At 37.7% G+C, this 16,338-nt stretch overlaps 1 protein-coding gene and 1 non-coding gene across 6 annotated transcripts; one reads left to right on the top strand and one right to left on the bottom strand.

Annotated features, from left to right (window-relative positions):
* Nucleotides 1-2,545: 2,545 nt before the first annotated feature.
* LOC103705797 (putative E3 ubiquitin-protein ligase UBR7) lies at nt 2,546-10,703 on the bottom strand. Of its 5 annotated transcripts, XR_603874.4 has the most exons (7): nt 10,317-10,703; nt 10,035-10,193; nt 4,666-4,926; nt 3,711-4,397; nt 3,561-3,605; nt 3,101-3,277; nt 2,549-2,933 (listed from the first exon to the last, which is right to left on the bottom strand). XR_603874.4 is itself a non-coding variant. In XM_008789768.4 (5 exons), the coding sequence occupies exons 1-5, from the start codon at nt 10,395-10,397 to the stop codon at nt 2,841-2,843; spliced, it is 1,281 nt and encodes a 426-aa protein (XP_008787990.3). In that variant the 5' UTR covers nt 10,398-10,700; the 3' UTR covers nt 2,546-2,840. The 5 variants fall into 5 exon arrangements, 1 of the variants encoding a protein (XP_008787990.3); XR_005513415.1 differs by having other exon boundaries at nt 3,101-3,605; XR_005513414.1 differs by lacking the exon at nt 3,561-3,605.
* Nucleotides 10,704-15,488: 4,785 nt separating this feature from the next.
* On the top strand, nt 15,489-16,060 carry LOC103705991. The gene is made up of 2 exons (XR_001879112.3): nt 15,489-15,592; nt 15,722-16,060. It is a non-coding gene; the product is annotated as an uncharacterized LOC103705991 (transcript).
* The last annotated feature ends 278 nt before the right edge of the window (nt 16,061-16,338 follow it).

Raw genomic sequence — 16,338 nt, 5'->3', positions numbered from 1 at the left:
TAGAAATGTTAGATTTGGCGGTGCAGGCAAGGCAATAAGAAGCTAGTGCAATAATTGTATAGCCATCCCAAATGAAGAGCTCCAGAATCCCATCTATATCTATCGATAAACAAAGTAGTAGAAGAAACAAACCTCTATTCCCATTAAGGATATGAGAAGCCTGTAGCAATTCAGCAAAGTTCAGGCAACACGATATTTGTGCGTCAAGCAGCCTTGAGTTCCATAGATAGCAAATTTTTAGGGTGGTATATTAAATTTCAGCTTCCTCCAGGGGTATACAACTCATTCCACTGATACGATTGGCAACTGAACAAAAATCCATGCTGACTTTAACTCAAGGGGAAGCTTCTTGCTTCCTCCTTCCATAAAAAACGAAGACTTTAACTCGTGGATAATGACTAACGCTAGTGTGAACATGTGGGGTAAATGTGAAGCACTATCAAATAGGACGTAAAAGATTATACCAACATCACATTATTAAGTAGAAGTTGAAAACCCCCGGATTGGGATGAGGAATGGAAAGCTGGATCCAAACAAGATCAATGAAATTGGCATTTTGTGGTACATCCTTACTTCGCACAGCAAAACAAGCAATAACAAGCAAAAAACAAGATACCATGTAGACACAAGTTGAAAAAAAAGAGAAAAAAAAGGAACGAAGAAAGAAAAAGGAAACCATGAGCTCGATCTTTATATTTTGGTTGATAGCTCGATCACCAGCTAAAATAAATAAAGATAGATAAAATCTCACTTCAGGTCAATCCCCACATCCCGTGGTCATGAAATACACCACAGATCCATCCTAATTATTCACCAAGTGAATAATGCATATAGACAAAATGGCAGATAACATGTTGCAATCGTCATAAGAATAGCACAATAAATATGTTTTGACTCTTACACAATGAAGTGAAATTGCCAACTCCTCATGCAAGAAAGTAGATTGATTTCATAAAATGGAACAGGAAATGGATTTCTCCAGACAAACTCCAAATGCAAGTGAAGCTGGGTAGGTCATAACTTACAGATCTACTATGATTTCAGTTTTCTTATTGTTGGAATTAAAGTGGATGTCCCCACCTGTAGACCTACTTCAATGTACTAATCGTGTAGTATGCCAGTCACAACAAGTATGACATAATAAATAAGCATGACTAAAGAACCAACAAGTGGCATTTGCATCCATGTTACCAGTGAGTAGTCCTGTTTTCCTGTAACATAAGAAAAAATAATTTATCCAGAGAAAGGCACATGAAGAGGGGGGGCAGGCATTTAGTCTTGGTCCTGCAATGACTAAACAATGCTCTTATTCAAGGAATTGACAGGTATAACCTCATTAATATACCGTTTTTGTGTGTTTCCATGTGTTTACAGTGCATCATCTTCGCTTTCTGTGAGGAGGCACCATATACACATGCAAAGTTGGGGTACCTTGAACCCTAGGTGATGGGAGATATGATACTCCTACCAACACTGGATAGCGAGTGTCATCAAATCCTAAAATCTGGACCGAACCAAAGCTAGTATCCCCAAAATTGCAGGCATCTTCAACACAAAAACCTAAGAAGACAATTGCAACCACTGGGTCACTCGAGGAAATGCAACCACGTCCAAATGTGGCAGGTGATGCATATCCAGCTTAGCAGCATTCTACCCAACACTAGGACCAAATTAGAAGAGTACCAAACATGTATCAAAAATTGGAATTCCAATGTTTCCTAATATTTAATTGATAAATGATTCCTAAAGTAAAAACTGATCCACGTACTTTACAAGATCGATCATAAACATAGATGCTTGTTCTACTTGGTGGCTTTATGCCCTCAGGTGCCTGTTCCTTTTTAGGGCCGTATCACTAAAGAAATTCCACAAATTCCTTCTCATGCTTGTATTTCGTCAATCTTACTTCCATGTCCTTAATCAGTCCCTTGTTTTAAGATTATTTAAATGGACAAACCTAACACCCATCCAAAGGCAGACCGTGCTTGTTCCTGCAAATGACCAAAACATCTAAATTCATCAAGGTGCAATAGAGAAGATGGACATCAGTTAGCGTGGGTATATCTCAGGACCAACACTATGCCCAAATTTGGTTTTCAAACTAGCAGGATAAATTTTAGCAGTATCATAACCAATGACAACCACAGATGATTAATGTGAAGTATTGAAAGTTGTGGAGATTATTCTTATGCAAGGTTTTAAATACCAGTGGGTCGACAGGGCATTCCACAGTCTCAAGCGTCGGCATGGGATGAATTGGAAAATGCACCACGACAGGAATGACATGTACCATCCCGAGTGTTGGCCACATGGGGTGTTCCATTCCACAGAAATGGCTCCGTCTCATGGTATTTAAAACCTTGTTCTTAAGTGGGCTTCTGTTTCTGCTGAGAGAGAGAGAGAGAGAGGCAGCAACAATGTTAATATCTGCTTCTTTGTTCCTATGAGACCTTGAGATTATCATGACACGCAGAAATGAAGAAATTAATGCACAAGATCTCCAGCTTCAATTTGACAAAGAAAAGAAAAATGTCACACATTCATATAATTGAGAAACTGCCAGCTTCTAAATATGATAAATATCATTGGCTAATATCATAGTCGAGCAAAATATCCCAATATCCATTGGCGTTGCATCACAGAAGCCGTTACAAAGGACCTGGTGAACTTTGCTGAAATATAGATCAGCCAATCACGTTCAAAGTTGGGGATCTGTAACTTAGGGTTGACTATACAACCATGCTGAATGTCTTTTTTCAAAGCCCAAATGGTTAAAATCAGATCCACAGCAGGTGCAGCAAGTACACATGGAAAAAGGATCTGAGGTATTGTGAAAAACCTTATAATAACCTTTGTTTCTTCTTCTTGGCAAGATTTTCAAAGACTCCTCGTATATCCGCTGATGTAACCGGCTTTGATGAGTCAAAAGATTCCTGCATGAGTAAAGAACATGATGAATTCTAACTAAAAATCATTTGGCAGGTGTGTTACTAGTTATGCCTTTAGAGAATAATGAACAATCACATATGTGGAAAGAAGGGAAAGATGGTCCACGAACCAATACTGAATTGATTAAACTATTACTTACAAAAGACTACACCTTAGTATTTGCAGACTTCTACTACTACTTTGCCGCTATATGTACTTTGTAATTTTACAATCTATTGCCTCATTGAAAACTTGGTGCTTCCATATAATTGAAGGGTACCAGAGTCAGATGCCAGTCATTTTATATAGATGCCCAAGAAACACTTGAAATGAACTTCAACCACAAAAACTGAAGACAAATAATTAGAGTTTATATTAGCCCACTGAACTAATATTATCTACGATTGATAAATGAATGGAAAAAAAAAAAAGTTGGGAGCATCCTTCTACAAACTTTATAGGGTTAGCAATTCAAAGTAAAAGAGCATAATGGTTCTCCCAGACAGTAGCTCTTACTTGAAACTTAACAAATTAAATCTAATGCCTTGATAAAGTGTTCTAAGCTCTTGAAACAATATTTCCAAATAAACAGGATAAGTGAGAAGACAAAGCAGTAGAATTAAATGTTATACAATGAACTATGTTTTCATGCCACCACCTATTGCTTTGATATTTCCCTATCAAAACAGAAACAAAGTTTTAGGCTTAATAAAAAATAATAAATAAATGAATAAATAAGCAAATGAACAAACAGATAAAGACTAGCAGCAAATATACCATACCAGGAAGGATTGGAACTCATTCTTCATGTCAGCAATGCCACTTAGGATTTCTATTTTTTGAACATGATTGAGTGTATTGAGAAAGTCTAATTCCGCTCCTTCCTGCTGCTGCAACTTCTCATCCCTCTTCCGTTTTGCCATTTTCTCATATTCCTCAATCGAGTCCTCCCTGTCAATTAGATAGTCAATACCTTCCCGAGCATAGAACCCACAACATGAACTACATCTGCAAAGAAGATCTCTCCATTTTTTTGAAAGGAACATGGGCCCTTTTTTCTCCGAGATAGCTGACATTGAATTTATATCCACTTCAAGTATGCATTTAGGACTTGGTTCTTTATTACTGTCACATGCTTGAGTCTTCTGCAAATTGAAATCTTTTGCTGTACTTTCACCATGAAAGGAATTCTTCTCATTAGGCACAGTTTCAGATTCTGAAAAGGTGTTCGAACAATTCCCCAAATTCTCAGAAACAATAATGTTATTTGCAATTTTCTCAGAATGTGTGCTAGCTGAGGATCCATCTTCTGGCACATTTCCCTCATTGCTGCTTACAGGTGCTGTACTTTTTTGCTTCAAAGTAGCCCAAATACAAGCTGGATAAAGTTTCAAGAATGAACAAGTGACTGCACATTCTTGGCAGATACAATCCTCATATAAGGGTTCTCCTTCCTCATCTCTTGGTATCTGTGGCACAGGCAAAAGTTTAAGCTGATAATACTACACATACAAAGAGGATCTTCCTTTAAGGATTTCCTAGAATATGTTTTCTAAATGTTGTATCAACCATGAAAACGAAAAAAGAGAAGGATAAAAAAAGAAAATCCCTCTCGCCGTTGTGGTTCTAAGGACAAAAATACCACAAAAAACATGAACAGAACGAGACAGCTGCAAAACTCCCTATAAACTGTGTCAGGCATATAAGTACTCAAAATAAAGTATTAATTTAGACAACCTCATTGGAAGAATTGAGACCAAGGTGATTCTCGTGAAACCAGTCCTCACAGATGCAGCACTGTATCATTTCTACTTGCTCTTTAGCATCTGGATCAGGATAAGGGCGACTGCATGTGCAATAAGAACCTTTAAAGTTATGGTTGTAAGTGTTCTCAATGTTTTCGGAATCTTTATTAGCAAAAAGCTTGCAGAAGAACTCTCCAAACTTTGAATTGCCGCAATCACAACGAAACTTTCTCTTAGTCCAGAGCTCCACAACCTTATACAAGTGAAAGCAATGCAATATTAATATCATTCATAGTACAATTGCATCCATAAGCAAAAGCAGGATTTGAGAATGCATCCGCTTGTTCCAACAAAATAAAAAGAAGAAGAATAACAAGCATCACACAAACAGAGATTAAATAACAAATTTACAAGATACAGTTACTAAACATTGAGATCTTAAGACCATGCTTCACAATCCTCCACTAATGAACTAAATTCCTCCAGCATATAGCAGCCAAGATGCCCTAGAATAACCATAAAAATTAGAATGACACAAAAGCAGGCTATCTAACTGCATGTGCTTCCCAGTCAGCTATATTTCGATTTTAAAACTTCATGCCTTTATGGAATTTGTTATAGGGAAAAAGAAAAATAATTGAAAAATGAAGTGTAAGTTATTGTAATCAGAGTTTGTGAAAGATACAAGATATGCTTTTGGCCAGACAAAGATGGATACAGGATATGCATGTATACTACACATGTAAAAAGATGGAGAACAGATTTGGCAATAGCATAACATGGGAGTGCCTCTTACTCAAGAGCAATCAATTAGCCTTATAATGTCAAAAGGAGGGAAAGTTTCATCCTCGCTATTACAGAAACAAAGCTGCTCAATAAAATGAGAAAAAGGAAGGGGAAAAGGACAATCTATAAGTGGCACCTGTAGGACGACCGCATCAAAATTATAGGACCAAAACAGGCCAAGGATAATTACTAGAGATGAGTCCCCTTAAATAGATTTCAGCCTCTCTTCTAGTCACCACTGGAAGAAAATTTAATGCTTTAGAAAGCATATGCAAATTTTAGGGCAATGAATCACTAATCTAATCAGCTTAATGAAACTTGTTACAAGCATCCTTTTTCATCAGAAGTTTCTAACTGATGGTTTCAAATACTCTAATGAAATAAGGACACTCTTCCCTGCAAGATATTTATGAAAGGGTAAGTTTTTAAAATACCAATGAGCAGAAATGCAAACTGCTAAGGGTCCACAAAATACTCGAGGATCAAGAAAAAGCAATTCTAATCCCACAGTAATGCGGTAATGCATGAAGGGAGGAAGAAGAGGTCAATAAGATACTATATGCAAAAAAACACAACTTATGCCTTCATCTATCATTTTGCTAAATCAAGCTGAGTTTGAGCTGCATTACAAGAAATAATACTATATGCAAAAAAACACGCATGAAAATGATTTAAGGTTTTAAATTCTTCAGCAGCAAACAGAAAAAGAAAGGAAAAGAAAAGAAACCAAAATAGAAGACAAAAACAAATGGGAGTAAACTCTGTAAGGCTTCTTCTAGTTTCATGGAGTAACATTAATATGTGACTACACATGACAGAAGTGTTGCTAACAAGGTGCACTTGGAGGTGAATTGTAAGGCATCAAATTATTCAAAAACGAAAAAAAAGGAAAAAACTAAGGGTTAAAGAAGAAACATGGTGAGAGAAAAGTAAATTTTTCTCTTGTATTGCAGCCCACCTCAACTTAAATGCCCTCATTAAATGTGTTGATTAGCTGGAACTCATGAGTGAGATACCTTTTTTCCTTTCATATCTTCCGTTAGATATTGCTTGTAGGATTGTAGTGGTTCAATGTTTCATTTTACTCATCTAGCCCTATCCACCAAACCCTAATCTGGTAATCCCCACTCGGCACTCGCCCTCGCCTCCTTCCTCCTCCAAACTCTCGGCTCAGTGTGGCTCCGATGGACATGGTGACCTAGCCAGGGGTGTGCAAAAAAATGGCCGAATTGCGAGCCTAACCCGAACCAGTCTTTTCAGTTTGGTTTATATCACTTTTTTTAAAATCCAATTTGGTGTTGATTTGAGAAAGACTTGAAATGAAAAATTTTGATATTGAAACATTAGCCCTATTCCCTTCAATGGTTCGGTGTTTCAGTTTATTCATCAAGCCCTATCCACCGATCACTAATCCAGTAACCCCACTTGGCACTCGTTCTCACCTCCTTCCTCTTTCAACCCTTTAGCTCAGCACGACGGTGGCCGCCCGGGTGGTGTGGGTTTCAATCGATGTGGTGAGCCTGCGCCTGATGGTCCACATCAGCAGCTGCATCGTGAAGTACCTTGGCTGGGTGGATGCCTCAAAGAAGATCCTTAGATCAGATGATCTCCACGACCTCTACTGGGGCTTCGGCATGTCGATCTCACCTACACCTCCAAGGCCATCTATTGGGCATCCTACTCCATCTCGCAATAGCTCACCTGGGGTGGGATTGGCAACCACACCGGCATGCTCTGCTACCTCTCTAGCAAAGGATGATGGTGGGGGAGGGTTGAGGTCAAATTACAGGATGGTGGTAGCAGAGCAGGCAGGCATTGTGGTGGCAGGGGAGTAGCAGTGGTGGTGACGATGCCATTGGACACAATCAAGATGAGGATGCAGGTGATGGACAGTAAGGATGGGGAGAGGGTGGCGATTGGATGGACAATAAAAAGACTACTAAGATAAGGGGGTTGAGGCGTGTTATAACAGGTTGGGGCTAAGGTGGGCTTTAATGTCTGTGTTAACAACAACCATGATTACTACCTATGAGTTCTTGAAGCAGCTCGCAACCAAGGAGGGATTCATTTGATGGGTATGAAAACAGAAAATGGAAATCAAATAGTTTTTCAATTTTTTGACATTTTCCTCTATATATAAAATGGAATTTTTATGTTTAGAATCAGCGTAGCCCATTTAGCCCAACCCATTGAATATCAATCTAATAAACCAAGGTAAACTAAACTGAATTTCTCATGTCGATTTCAAGAGATTTATATAGTGGTTGGTTCAGTTTCAGTTTTAATTTTGGGAAATCGATTTAAATCGGTTCGATTTCAGGTGTATCTGCAAACCAACCCCACCTGATCAGTGCACACCCATAGCCGGGATGGCATAGGCACAACAGGGTTTTTTTAGAAGTCCAAGACTAGATTTTCTTGTTGATATTATGAAAAGGAGCTTGTTTTGAAAAGTAAAGTAAAATGGTGAATATGGACGTGGAGGTGTGCTTTCTCCTTCATTAAACATTACCTCATTGAGATAGTAATTTTCCAGCCATGGAAGCCCATCTAAAATGTTGAAGCAGCATGATACATGGAGAATGACAAAAGTACCCTTCACATCAGAAAATTAGTGTCCTTTGACTCACTATTTTTATTTACGACTCACTTGCCATAAAAGCAACATATATGATAACAAAATGCTAAATTCAACACATTAATGTCATAAATCCCACATGGACTAATTTCTATAGACATGCTAGACTTACAAGCATGTATATGCAATGGCTAAAACATGCCAATAAATTGCAAGCTTCCACTTCTTGATGTGGGGTCCACATCACATGGGACACACACACTAGGAGGTAGGCAATGGTGTTGTTTAATATTGGTAATTGTTACCTTTATACACAGCTAGGTTCAATATTGTTGTCTTCCATACTAAAATGCAAACTCTTGATATATACCAATGCTTTAGAATAATTGATAGGATTCACTGGCCACCAATCCTGCCACTATGTTCTTGAATAATTTCAGACTTAGGGCCTATCTGGATATTCCTATAAGAGTGAGCTCAAAATTCTGTAGGAATTGGGCATGTTGGTTCATCTAGCTTGCATTTTGTTAGAGTTTATTCAAACCCAACCCGGATCTTAGCTTTTGGGCTGAGGTCTTCTTTTTCTTTCTATAGGATTTGGGCTAGACAGAGTTTGATTGATACGGAGCCATTCTTAAATGGACGGCCCAATCCATAAATCCTACAGAATTTTCAGCCCAATCCTGTTGGAATAGCCAAATAGGCCCTTAATGTGATACCATTAGTCATCAGATCTAATTAAGATGTTTGACCAATCACCTCTAGGGAGTATTATGGCAACTTAAGCAATCAGAATTGCAGTTTATGGATATCATTCAAAAACTAGTGGCAGAATGTTCTTTGTAGTCTCTAACTTGATTGATGAAACTACAGCAAACAAAAGGTTATGATCACATATGTAGGATGCCCTTAACAATTACACAAGGGATTGGACATTCTATACCTGCGCAAGTGTATTTAATAAGAAAATATCCAAAGAAATAAATAAAATCCACATGAAAGACATTGTTTGAATATTTAAGTGGACAAACACATCAATTCAATAACTAATCCAAAGAAAGTCATTATTGATGCTGTTTATTTTGCAACAAATATGTTGGAAGTCCACGAAACTTCCATGCAAAGCTACATCAAATGGACGAATTATTCGTTAGTTGCTCAACACAAAGGTAGTAGAAGTGGAGAAAGCTCTAAAGAAATCCTGTTGATGGTGTCCCTTTGTCACGAAAGATATAGGCAGCAAGTTTTACATTCTGTAAAAGGCCTTGCCACATAAAAAGCTTATTGAAACAAATGCTCTAGTGCTGGGAAAGGCCACAAACACTTCGAATCAGCACGATATTCAACAACATTGACTTGGTAAGGTATCATGAAGAAAATGGCCATACCAATTAGAATGAAATTTGAGATGCTCTGCAAGCAAATTATGGTATACTACTTATGACAATGGAGACTAGTATATTGTATACTACACTAGAACACGCTCTGCAAACTAGCAAGTTGGAAGGAGGCATAAGAATCCAAATATATTTGGCAAGATTAAGAGTAAATAGTAGAATTTAGTGAGATATTCTATGAGCTAACAACAAGGAGAAATCCCCAACCAACACATGTTCTCTCCAAAATTCTCGAAACTTCTAAAGAATTGAAAGTCCTGATGAAACCACGAGAAACTTTTCACTTGCTAGTTGATAACAAACATCCTGCTATAGCGTTGCAACATAAGGAAAATGCATAGTTATGGGCAAACTTCATGTGAGAGTTTGACGGTGATTAGTTCTCACAAAGCTGTTAGGTGAATTGCCACTTCGCTTTTTTTTCCAGAGATGAAAAAGTACAAACTAATGATCCTCCACAGTAAAGTAACCACTAAACCCAATAAACTTGCAGTCTTTGAACTAATTAATTTAAAACCTCATGCCATTGAGAAGGAATTCCATGAGAACAAGCGCAATTGGGTTATGCGGCGCGAACAGATAAGGGAGAATCTCGCCTACCTCGTGGCCATCGTGGCAGGAGAGGCTACAGGCCGTGCAAACCCCTGCGTTGCCGGCTGGGACACAAGTCAAACAGGAGAAGATAGCTTGCCTCTTCATATACCCATCGGCGTAAGTGCATTCCTTGCCTTCGTCCCCTCCCAAAACTAAATCAGCTTCCTAGGGTTTCCGATCAACAGGGCAATGGCCATAAATCCATCAAGAAACAATAAAAAAACCGTAAAAATCACAGATTCGGTTAAAAGAAAAGAAAAAAGTAAAGAAAAGATAAATGATAAGCACCAGCTCTTCTGCCTCGAGCCCCTCGATGTACTCGCCGATCGTCACCGTCTGCTCCGCGTCGTCCTTGAACGCGTCGGCCATTTTCGCGATCTCAGAACTCCGATTGAAGCGTGGGGCTGGATAGATTCCCTGACGATGAGAAGAAAAGAGAAACCCTAGATGGGGTTCTCTAGGTTTTGAGGAAGATGGGGAGAGGGGGCGAAAGAGGAACGGATAATCGCTCACGATGGCGACGAACGGGGTTCGTGAAAAGTTTCGAGGGCACGGACGGGATCCGGAGTGGGGAAACGAGAGAGCGAGGGCATATACAGGAAGGGGCCTCGCGGTGTGCGTCAGAGACTGGGAAGGCCCATGGAGCTCCAGAGAGGCTTCCACCTGATTTCCCGCCATGCCATTTGGTTTACGTAAGCAATTCGGCACGTGTGGTAGACATCCTTCCTCGCTTGATCCGTCCTGCATCCGTTTCTTCTCTTGAATCTACAGTTTCCATGCTTCTGGACTTCAAAAAATTATTTTTAGCATGCAACAGAAAGTTATTTTAATTATAATTTTTTTAATCAAAATATTTATGATAAAATATTATAATTATAAAAATTAGTTTCTAAAAATATTATATTAATAAAATATCAATATATAATATAATTATACTATTTTTATAATTTTATTATTATATTATACTATAAATATAATATTATATTACATTATATTATAAGATATTGATGTATTATGTTGTATAATATCAAATTAAGTTATATTATTATACTATAATATATAATATAATAATATTATATTACATTGCAGTAATATAATACTATATTTTATATTTATGTATTAATACATATTATATTTTATTATACTTTATTGTATAATAGTATGCGATGTTTTTTATGGTCATTTTGTCATATCAAAAATACTTTCTTAGTTTGTTTATGGCACTTTAAAAATATAGTTACCAAACAATCAATCAAAAAGCTCTACTTCCCCAAGAACACGCAATCCACATGAGAGGGAGTGAGGGATATGGTTTGTGATGACTATCCTCGACAACATAGGGTGATGTTCTGGATTGATGTAAGAGGAAAAACTATTATTAGATGGTAGGATATGTTTGTTGATTGTTTTACCATATCAATAATTATAAAAAGTAAATGAACGGAAATACGCTTCCCTATCTCTCTCTCTCTGTCCCTCTATTTCTATCTCTAAACTAGCAATGCTAGAAGCAACCTCTAAATAGTATAATATATTTTGTGGCTATTAGTTATTAGTTATTGTTGATTCCTGCCATAGCTTGTTTTGCTTTATTTCATTTACATCAAATACCAAAGTCCTCTTTGATGCTGATTAAGAGGTAGTTAAATGATAGTTATCCACTTAGCCGAAGACAAGCAAAGAGTAGTACATTAGTTTATTTATCAGAATCTTAAAAAATGAATATATATATATATATATATATATATATATATATATATATATATATATATATATATATATATATATATATATATATATATATATATATATATATATATATAAAGAGGTGAAATATGTTTCTCATCTCTTTTTACTTTTTCATTTTATTTTCTAAATCTTGTCTCACTGAGTTTTAAACATCAATTAAACAAGAGATATTGCTAACTCATAGATAACTGAATAAAGGATAGTTACCTAAGGATAGAAGTATCCACCTCAATTAGCTATTCAACATCCAAACAGGCTCAAATTTGTTTTAGGATTTAAAGTATCACAGGGAGGCAATCAATATAGATACCTTAAGTATTTTGTAACTCATCACCATCAATTGAGAGTTCAGCGTAAAGTAATTAATCATGCTCTCGTATTGATTTCAGCTTCGTGCTTAGCTCTATGGAGCATTAACAAATAAATCCGCGGATCTTAAAGCATGAGAGTGTGCTTGGGTGGGCTAACCCCATTGTGATAGCGTGTCCAAAATCGGCGACCGGCACCCGCCCGCGCTCGGAGCCTTTCCTCCCACGCGCAGCTCGTGCGACGTCAGCGGCGCTCGCGCGAAGCCAAAGAAGCCAAACTCTCCATTCACGCCGCCCCGACAAAAACCCTCGCCCCAACGCCGCTTAATTTCGACACAAGGCACATAGAAGAAGCCCTCCGTTTGCCTTCGCTTTCTTTGGCCGTGACGAAGGCGGAGCTGGAATTGGGAGCAGAGATGGCTGGCAATCTCCGCCGTTTGCTGACGCCGTTGCGCGAGACCAGCGGACCAAGATCAGGGCTAGGGCTATGGCTTCACTATGATCCACCCCCTTCGATCTATTCTGTTCGGAGATGTCTCAGTTCGTCAGGTCCTCAGCAACCGAAAGAGGCATCCGGAGGCTCTCCTGCTCCACCGCCTCCTCCGAGAACGGAGGAGAAGGAGGAGACCGAAGCGAAGTGGGAGGAAGAAGACACGAGCGAAGGAGACGGAGACGACGGGGCTTATGTAAATAAGCTGACGGGCGAGGTCGGCGGACCGAGGGGCCCAGAGCCCACGCGGTACGGCGACTGGGAGCGTGCCGGCAGGTGCTCCGACTTCTAATTCAGGAACCATCGAAGAAGGTCAAAAACAAAAATTCCCCTTTCTTGTCCTCAAATTTCCTGATGTTTATCTAGGCAATATTTGCCCTTTTTTCTAGCAAACATCTTATTCCAGTGCATCCTGCTAAAATTATGCGTGCTTGACCGGCTTCTAAAAGTCACTAACGATGTCCTTTTGGAAGATGGTACGAGTTGAGTCGCTTTTAGATCGTCCAGGTTTCTGGCGGATCCAATGGATTTTTAAGACCTGCACCATTTTGATCTTTTTTCCACTCAATTTGTTAAAACAAAGATACGTCGGCGGACTAATTTGATTCGTAGTCTAACAATTTATGTACCTGATAAGCTTTTATATGAATCTCGTGCACTTACTAAACCTTAGGATTTTTTAGAGGAGGAATGCTGGGAATCTGGTACTTTAATTTCTTTTGCCTTTCTATGAAGCAAAACAAAAAAATAATGATCTGGGTGCGGACTGCACAAGGGAGACTAGGTATGTAGTAAATTATCTCCTTCATGAAAATGTTCTCTACTCTCTAGTGTATGCATGCATACCCTTATGAAAGCTTTTGTTAACATCTGTACCCTATTTAAAATGCATTTATCGTACAGTGTTGTTGCATCCGATTCAATCAAATGCTTCAAAACAGAGACTTTCTTACATCCAGTGTAACTTGATTAAATTAAGATTCTATTTCCAGAACGAAGATGTATAGACTTCAAACGACATGGCTGATAATTGTAGTTGCAGATTATATTACATTTGCTGAGTTGATGTGTATTGATGATGATAGCATGTTTTTTTATTATTGATATGCTTAATTACTAAATCATATGCATCTAACGATGAGTATGGATGATCGTACCCTTTTTTTATTCAATCTGCTGCATCAACTATGAAAAATTTGAACACCGCAGAGGATTCATGTAGTACGGAGGCTAACATTGCTCAATGCTTAAGAGGAGTCACAAGGAAATGAAGATCAGGATAAAAAGACTCGAAGAGCTCAAATTCCAGCTAAAGCTATTTTTCGAATTCAAGATATCCTGGTGGATATAAAATAAGAATCAAAGTACAACAAAGATGCATTTTCTAGTCAAATATTCTAGGCAAATGAGCACATTCATTGTCCAGCCTTAAGGAGGGTTGGTAATGAAGACAGCTGGAACTGAAAACTCGGAATTGATTTCAGCCAGACCAATGGGTCCCGGTTCAGCCCTTGTGGTGGTTTGAATGAGTTTTGGAGATTTAGTCAGAAAATAAAATAAATAAAAATAAATAAAACACATAAAGAAATAGATGAGATATCGTTTTAGATTACGTTGTGCCTTTTGGAAGCCTTGTATGCATGCATAGTTTGATAGTTTGAAAATCCTCAGTAATTGTTCAAAATTATATGGGAAAGTCAATAAACAATCTTAGAATGATGGTATCTTAACAGTCAGAATCTTATTCACTAAAGATATGTATTAAGCATTTTTGGAAAAAAATGTGATTTTATTTATTGTATCATATGTTTAGAAATGTAGATATGCAAGATATTACTTTTTTGAGAAAAATTTAAAATAATAATATGATAAAACATATAAACAAATATATATTTTCCTTAATTTTCTACAATTCTGAATCTTGTATACTTGTAGTTTGGCTCAAACTCACAAAATCATGCAAAATGCTTCCTACAAGCTTGATAATTTGTAAGTAAGCTCATCTAAATAAAATATTCTTGAAATGTGCCTTAAATATACTAGGTTCAGCCAAAACTAGCTGAATTTGTTTAAATCATACTGAAACTGCTGAAACATTGAAAAAAACATAACTTTAGTTTCTTTCTGCTGAAACATATCAGTGTCAATCAAAAGTTAGGGTTTTGTCCGAAACTTAAAACCTTGGAAGATAGATAATAAGGAAACAAGGGCATCTTAGCGAAGTTGCTATCAATTATGTTGAATACCTAGACTTGGAAAATCTAGTGGGATGTGTTTGTCTTCATTGCAGCGCTGACACTAGTGGGATGAGTATCTTGTGCAACGTTGCTATCAGTTATGTTGAATACCTAGACTTGAAGTCTAGTTGATTCTGCTACCACTTTTACCAGGCATATCATTAGCGCAGCATACTCATCTCATAATTTGGTTACAGCGAGTACTTTTGTGCTTTTTTCATTTTGGAGAACTAATTGTGGGGGGGGGGGGCTAGTTTACAAATTTGTTGGGAGACATTCTCTGTTTTAATTTTCTGTCGAGAAACTCATGCATTTGAATCCTTGTTTTTGTTACACTTTCTGGTTTAGTTCTAGATGGCTGTCCAGCCTCAACCAAAAGGAAATCGATCAATTTCGTGTATGTATTGCATGTGGCTGATGCTTATAAATTAATTGTAGTTCTTTTACTTTCAGGAAAATCTCAGTTAGTGCTGCTGATGGATTAACAAAGTAGCATTTCAATTACTTGCTTGTTTTCTTATTCATATGATCTATGAATGTTGATGTTTTATCTCACACACTACTATCCTGGTCAGTTCCCTGTAGTTTCCATTTTGTGGGCACTTGGTTATAGATTCTTTGGCTCTTCTCCCTGCTTGCAATAACTTGTAAAGAAAGCAGATTCCTGTTGGTTCCCCTTTAGGTACCGTGGGATTTCTTTGGCTAGTGATCACCAAGCTGGCTCCTTTTGATCGATAATACAATCTCCCAGCCTCCCTCACGAGAATAATGATCTGTTCAGTTGTGTTTCTCCCCTTTCTTGTTTTCTTAATTTTCAATCTTAAACTGATGTCTGATTGTTTTAGAGCAGCAGCTAGTTTTTTTTTTCCAATTTCATAATTTACGATGTTGCTTCTTTGCTTTATGCAGGTTGGTGGATCTTAAACAAAGTCAGATGAAGAGCAATCTGCTTTACACAGCTAAAGGCACGGGGATTAGACTATTAGTGATATGCTTTGATTTGTTCATGCTTTATGTTTGGCCAGCAATCTAGTCAGGCTGGAGCAGTGTTTTGTTGATTATTATTAGTAACAACAGCAAACATGAAGTATTACTGCCATGAAATGGTGAACACCACATTTGTGCGAGATTTGCATTATTGACAGCAAAATTGATTTGTGAAAGCTGCACCTGAATGTAATCTGCCATGAGATGTCCAGATTCATTTTGGAAAACTTATGCTAGTTAAAATTATTTTCAAGATTCTATCAGTATTTTTTTTTTAAAATAAACGGATTCTGTTAGCTGAACTTGGACTATTCCTCAAAACCTGAAGTCTTTACCGGGGCTAGCGCCAATTAGTTCATACTCTGTAGGGTTTGCATATTGCCTCAGTTTGCCCAATTTGAGATGTTCACGACTTGTGGCTGAGGCAAACCTAAAAAAATAAAAAATAAAAAAGATTGATCTGCCTGATTTCTTATGGAAGTAAAATTTTGTGCTGCACTTCTTGTTCTAAATGACAGATATTGTATTCTCGTTTCATC

Source organism: Phoenix dactylifera, chromosome 9, assembly GCF_009389715.1.
Source record: "Phoenix dactylifera cultivar Barhee BC4 chromosome 9, palm_55x_up_171113_PBpolish2nd_filt_p, whole genome shotgun sequence".
NCBI classification, from domain to species: Eukaryota; Viridiplantae; Streptophyta; class Magnoliopsida; order Arecales; family Arecaceae; genus Phoenix; species Phoenix dactylifera.
This window is presented reverse-complemented; position numbering and strand designations above follow the sequence as displayed.

Coding starts and splice junctions, on each gene's coding strand:
- LOC103705797 (XM_008789768.4), bottom strand. CDS start 10,397: ATGGCCGACGCGTTCAAGGACGACGCGGAGCAGACGGTGACGATCGGC. Junction 4,927..10,034: donor CCTGCCACGATGGCCACGAG/GTAGGCGAGATT, acceptor CACTTGTATAAG/GTTGTGGAGCTCTGGACTAA. Junction 2,934..3,710: donor ATGAGTTCCAATCCTTCCTG/GTATGGTATATT, acceptor TTACTCATGCAG/GAATCTTTTGACTCATCAAA.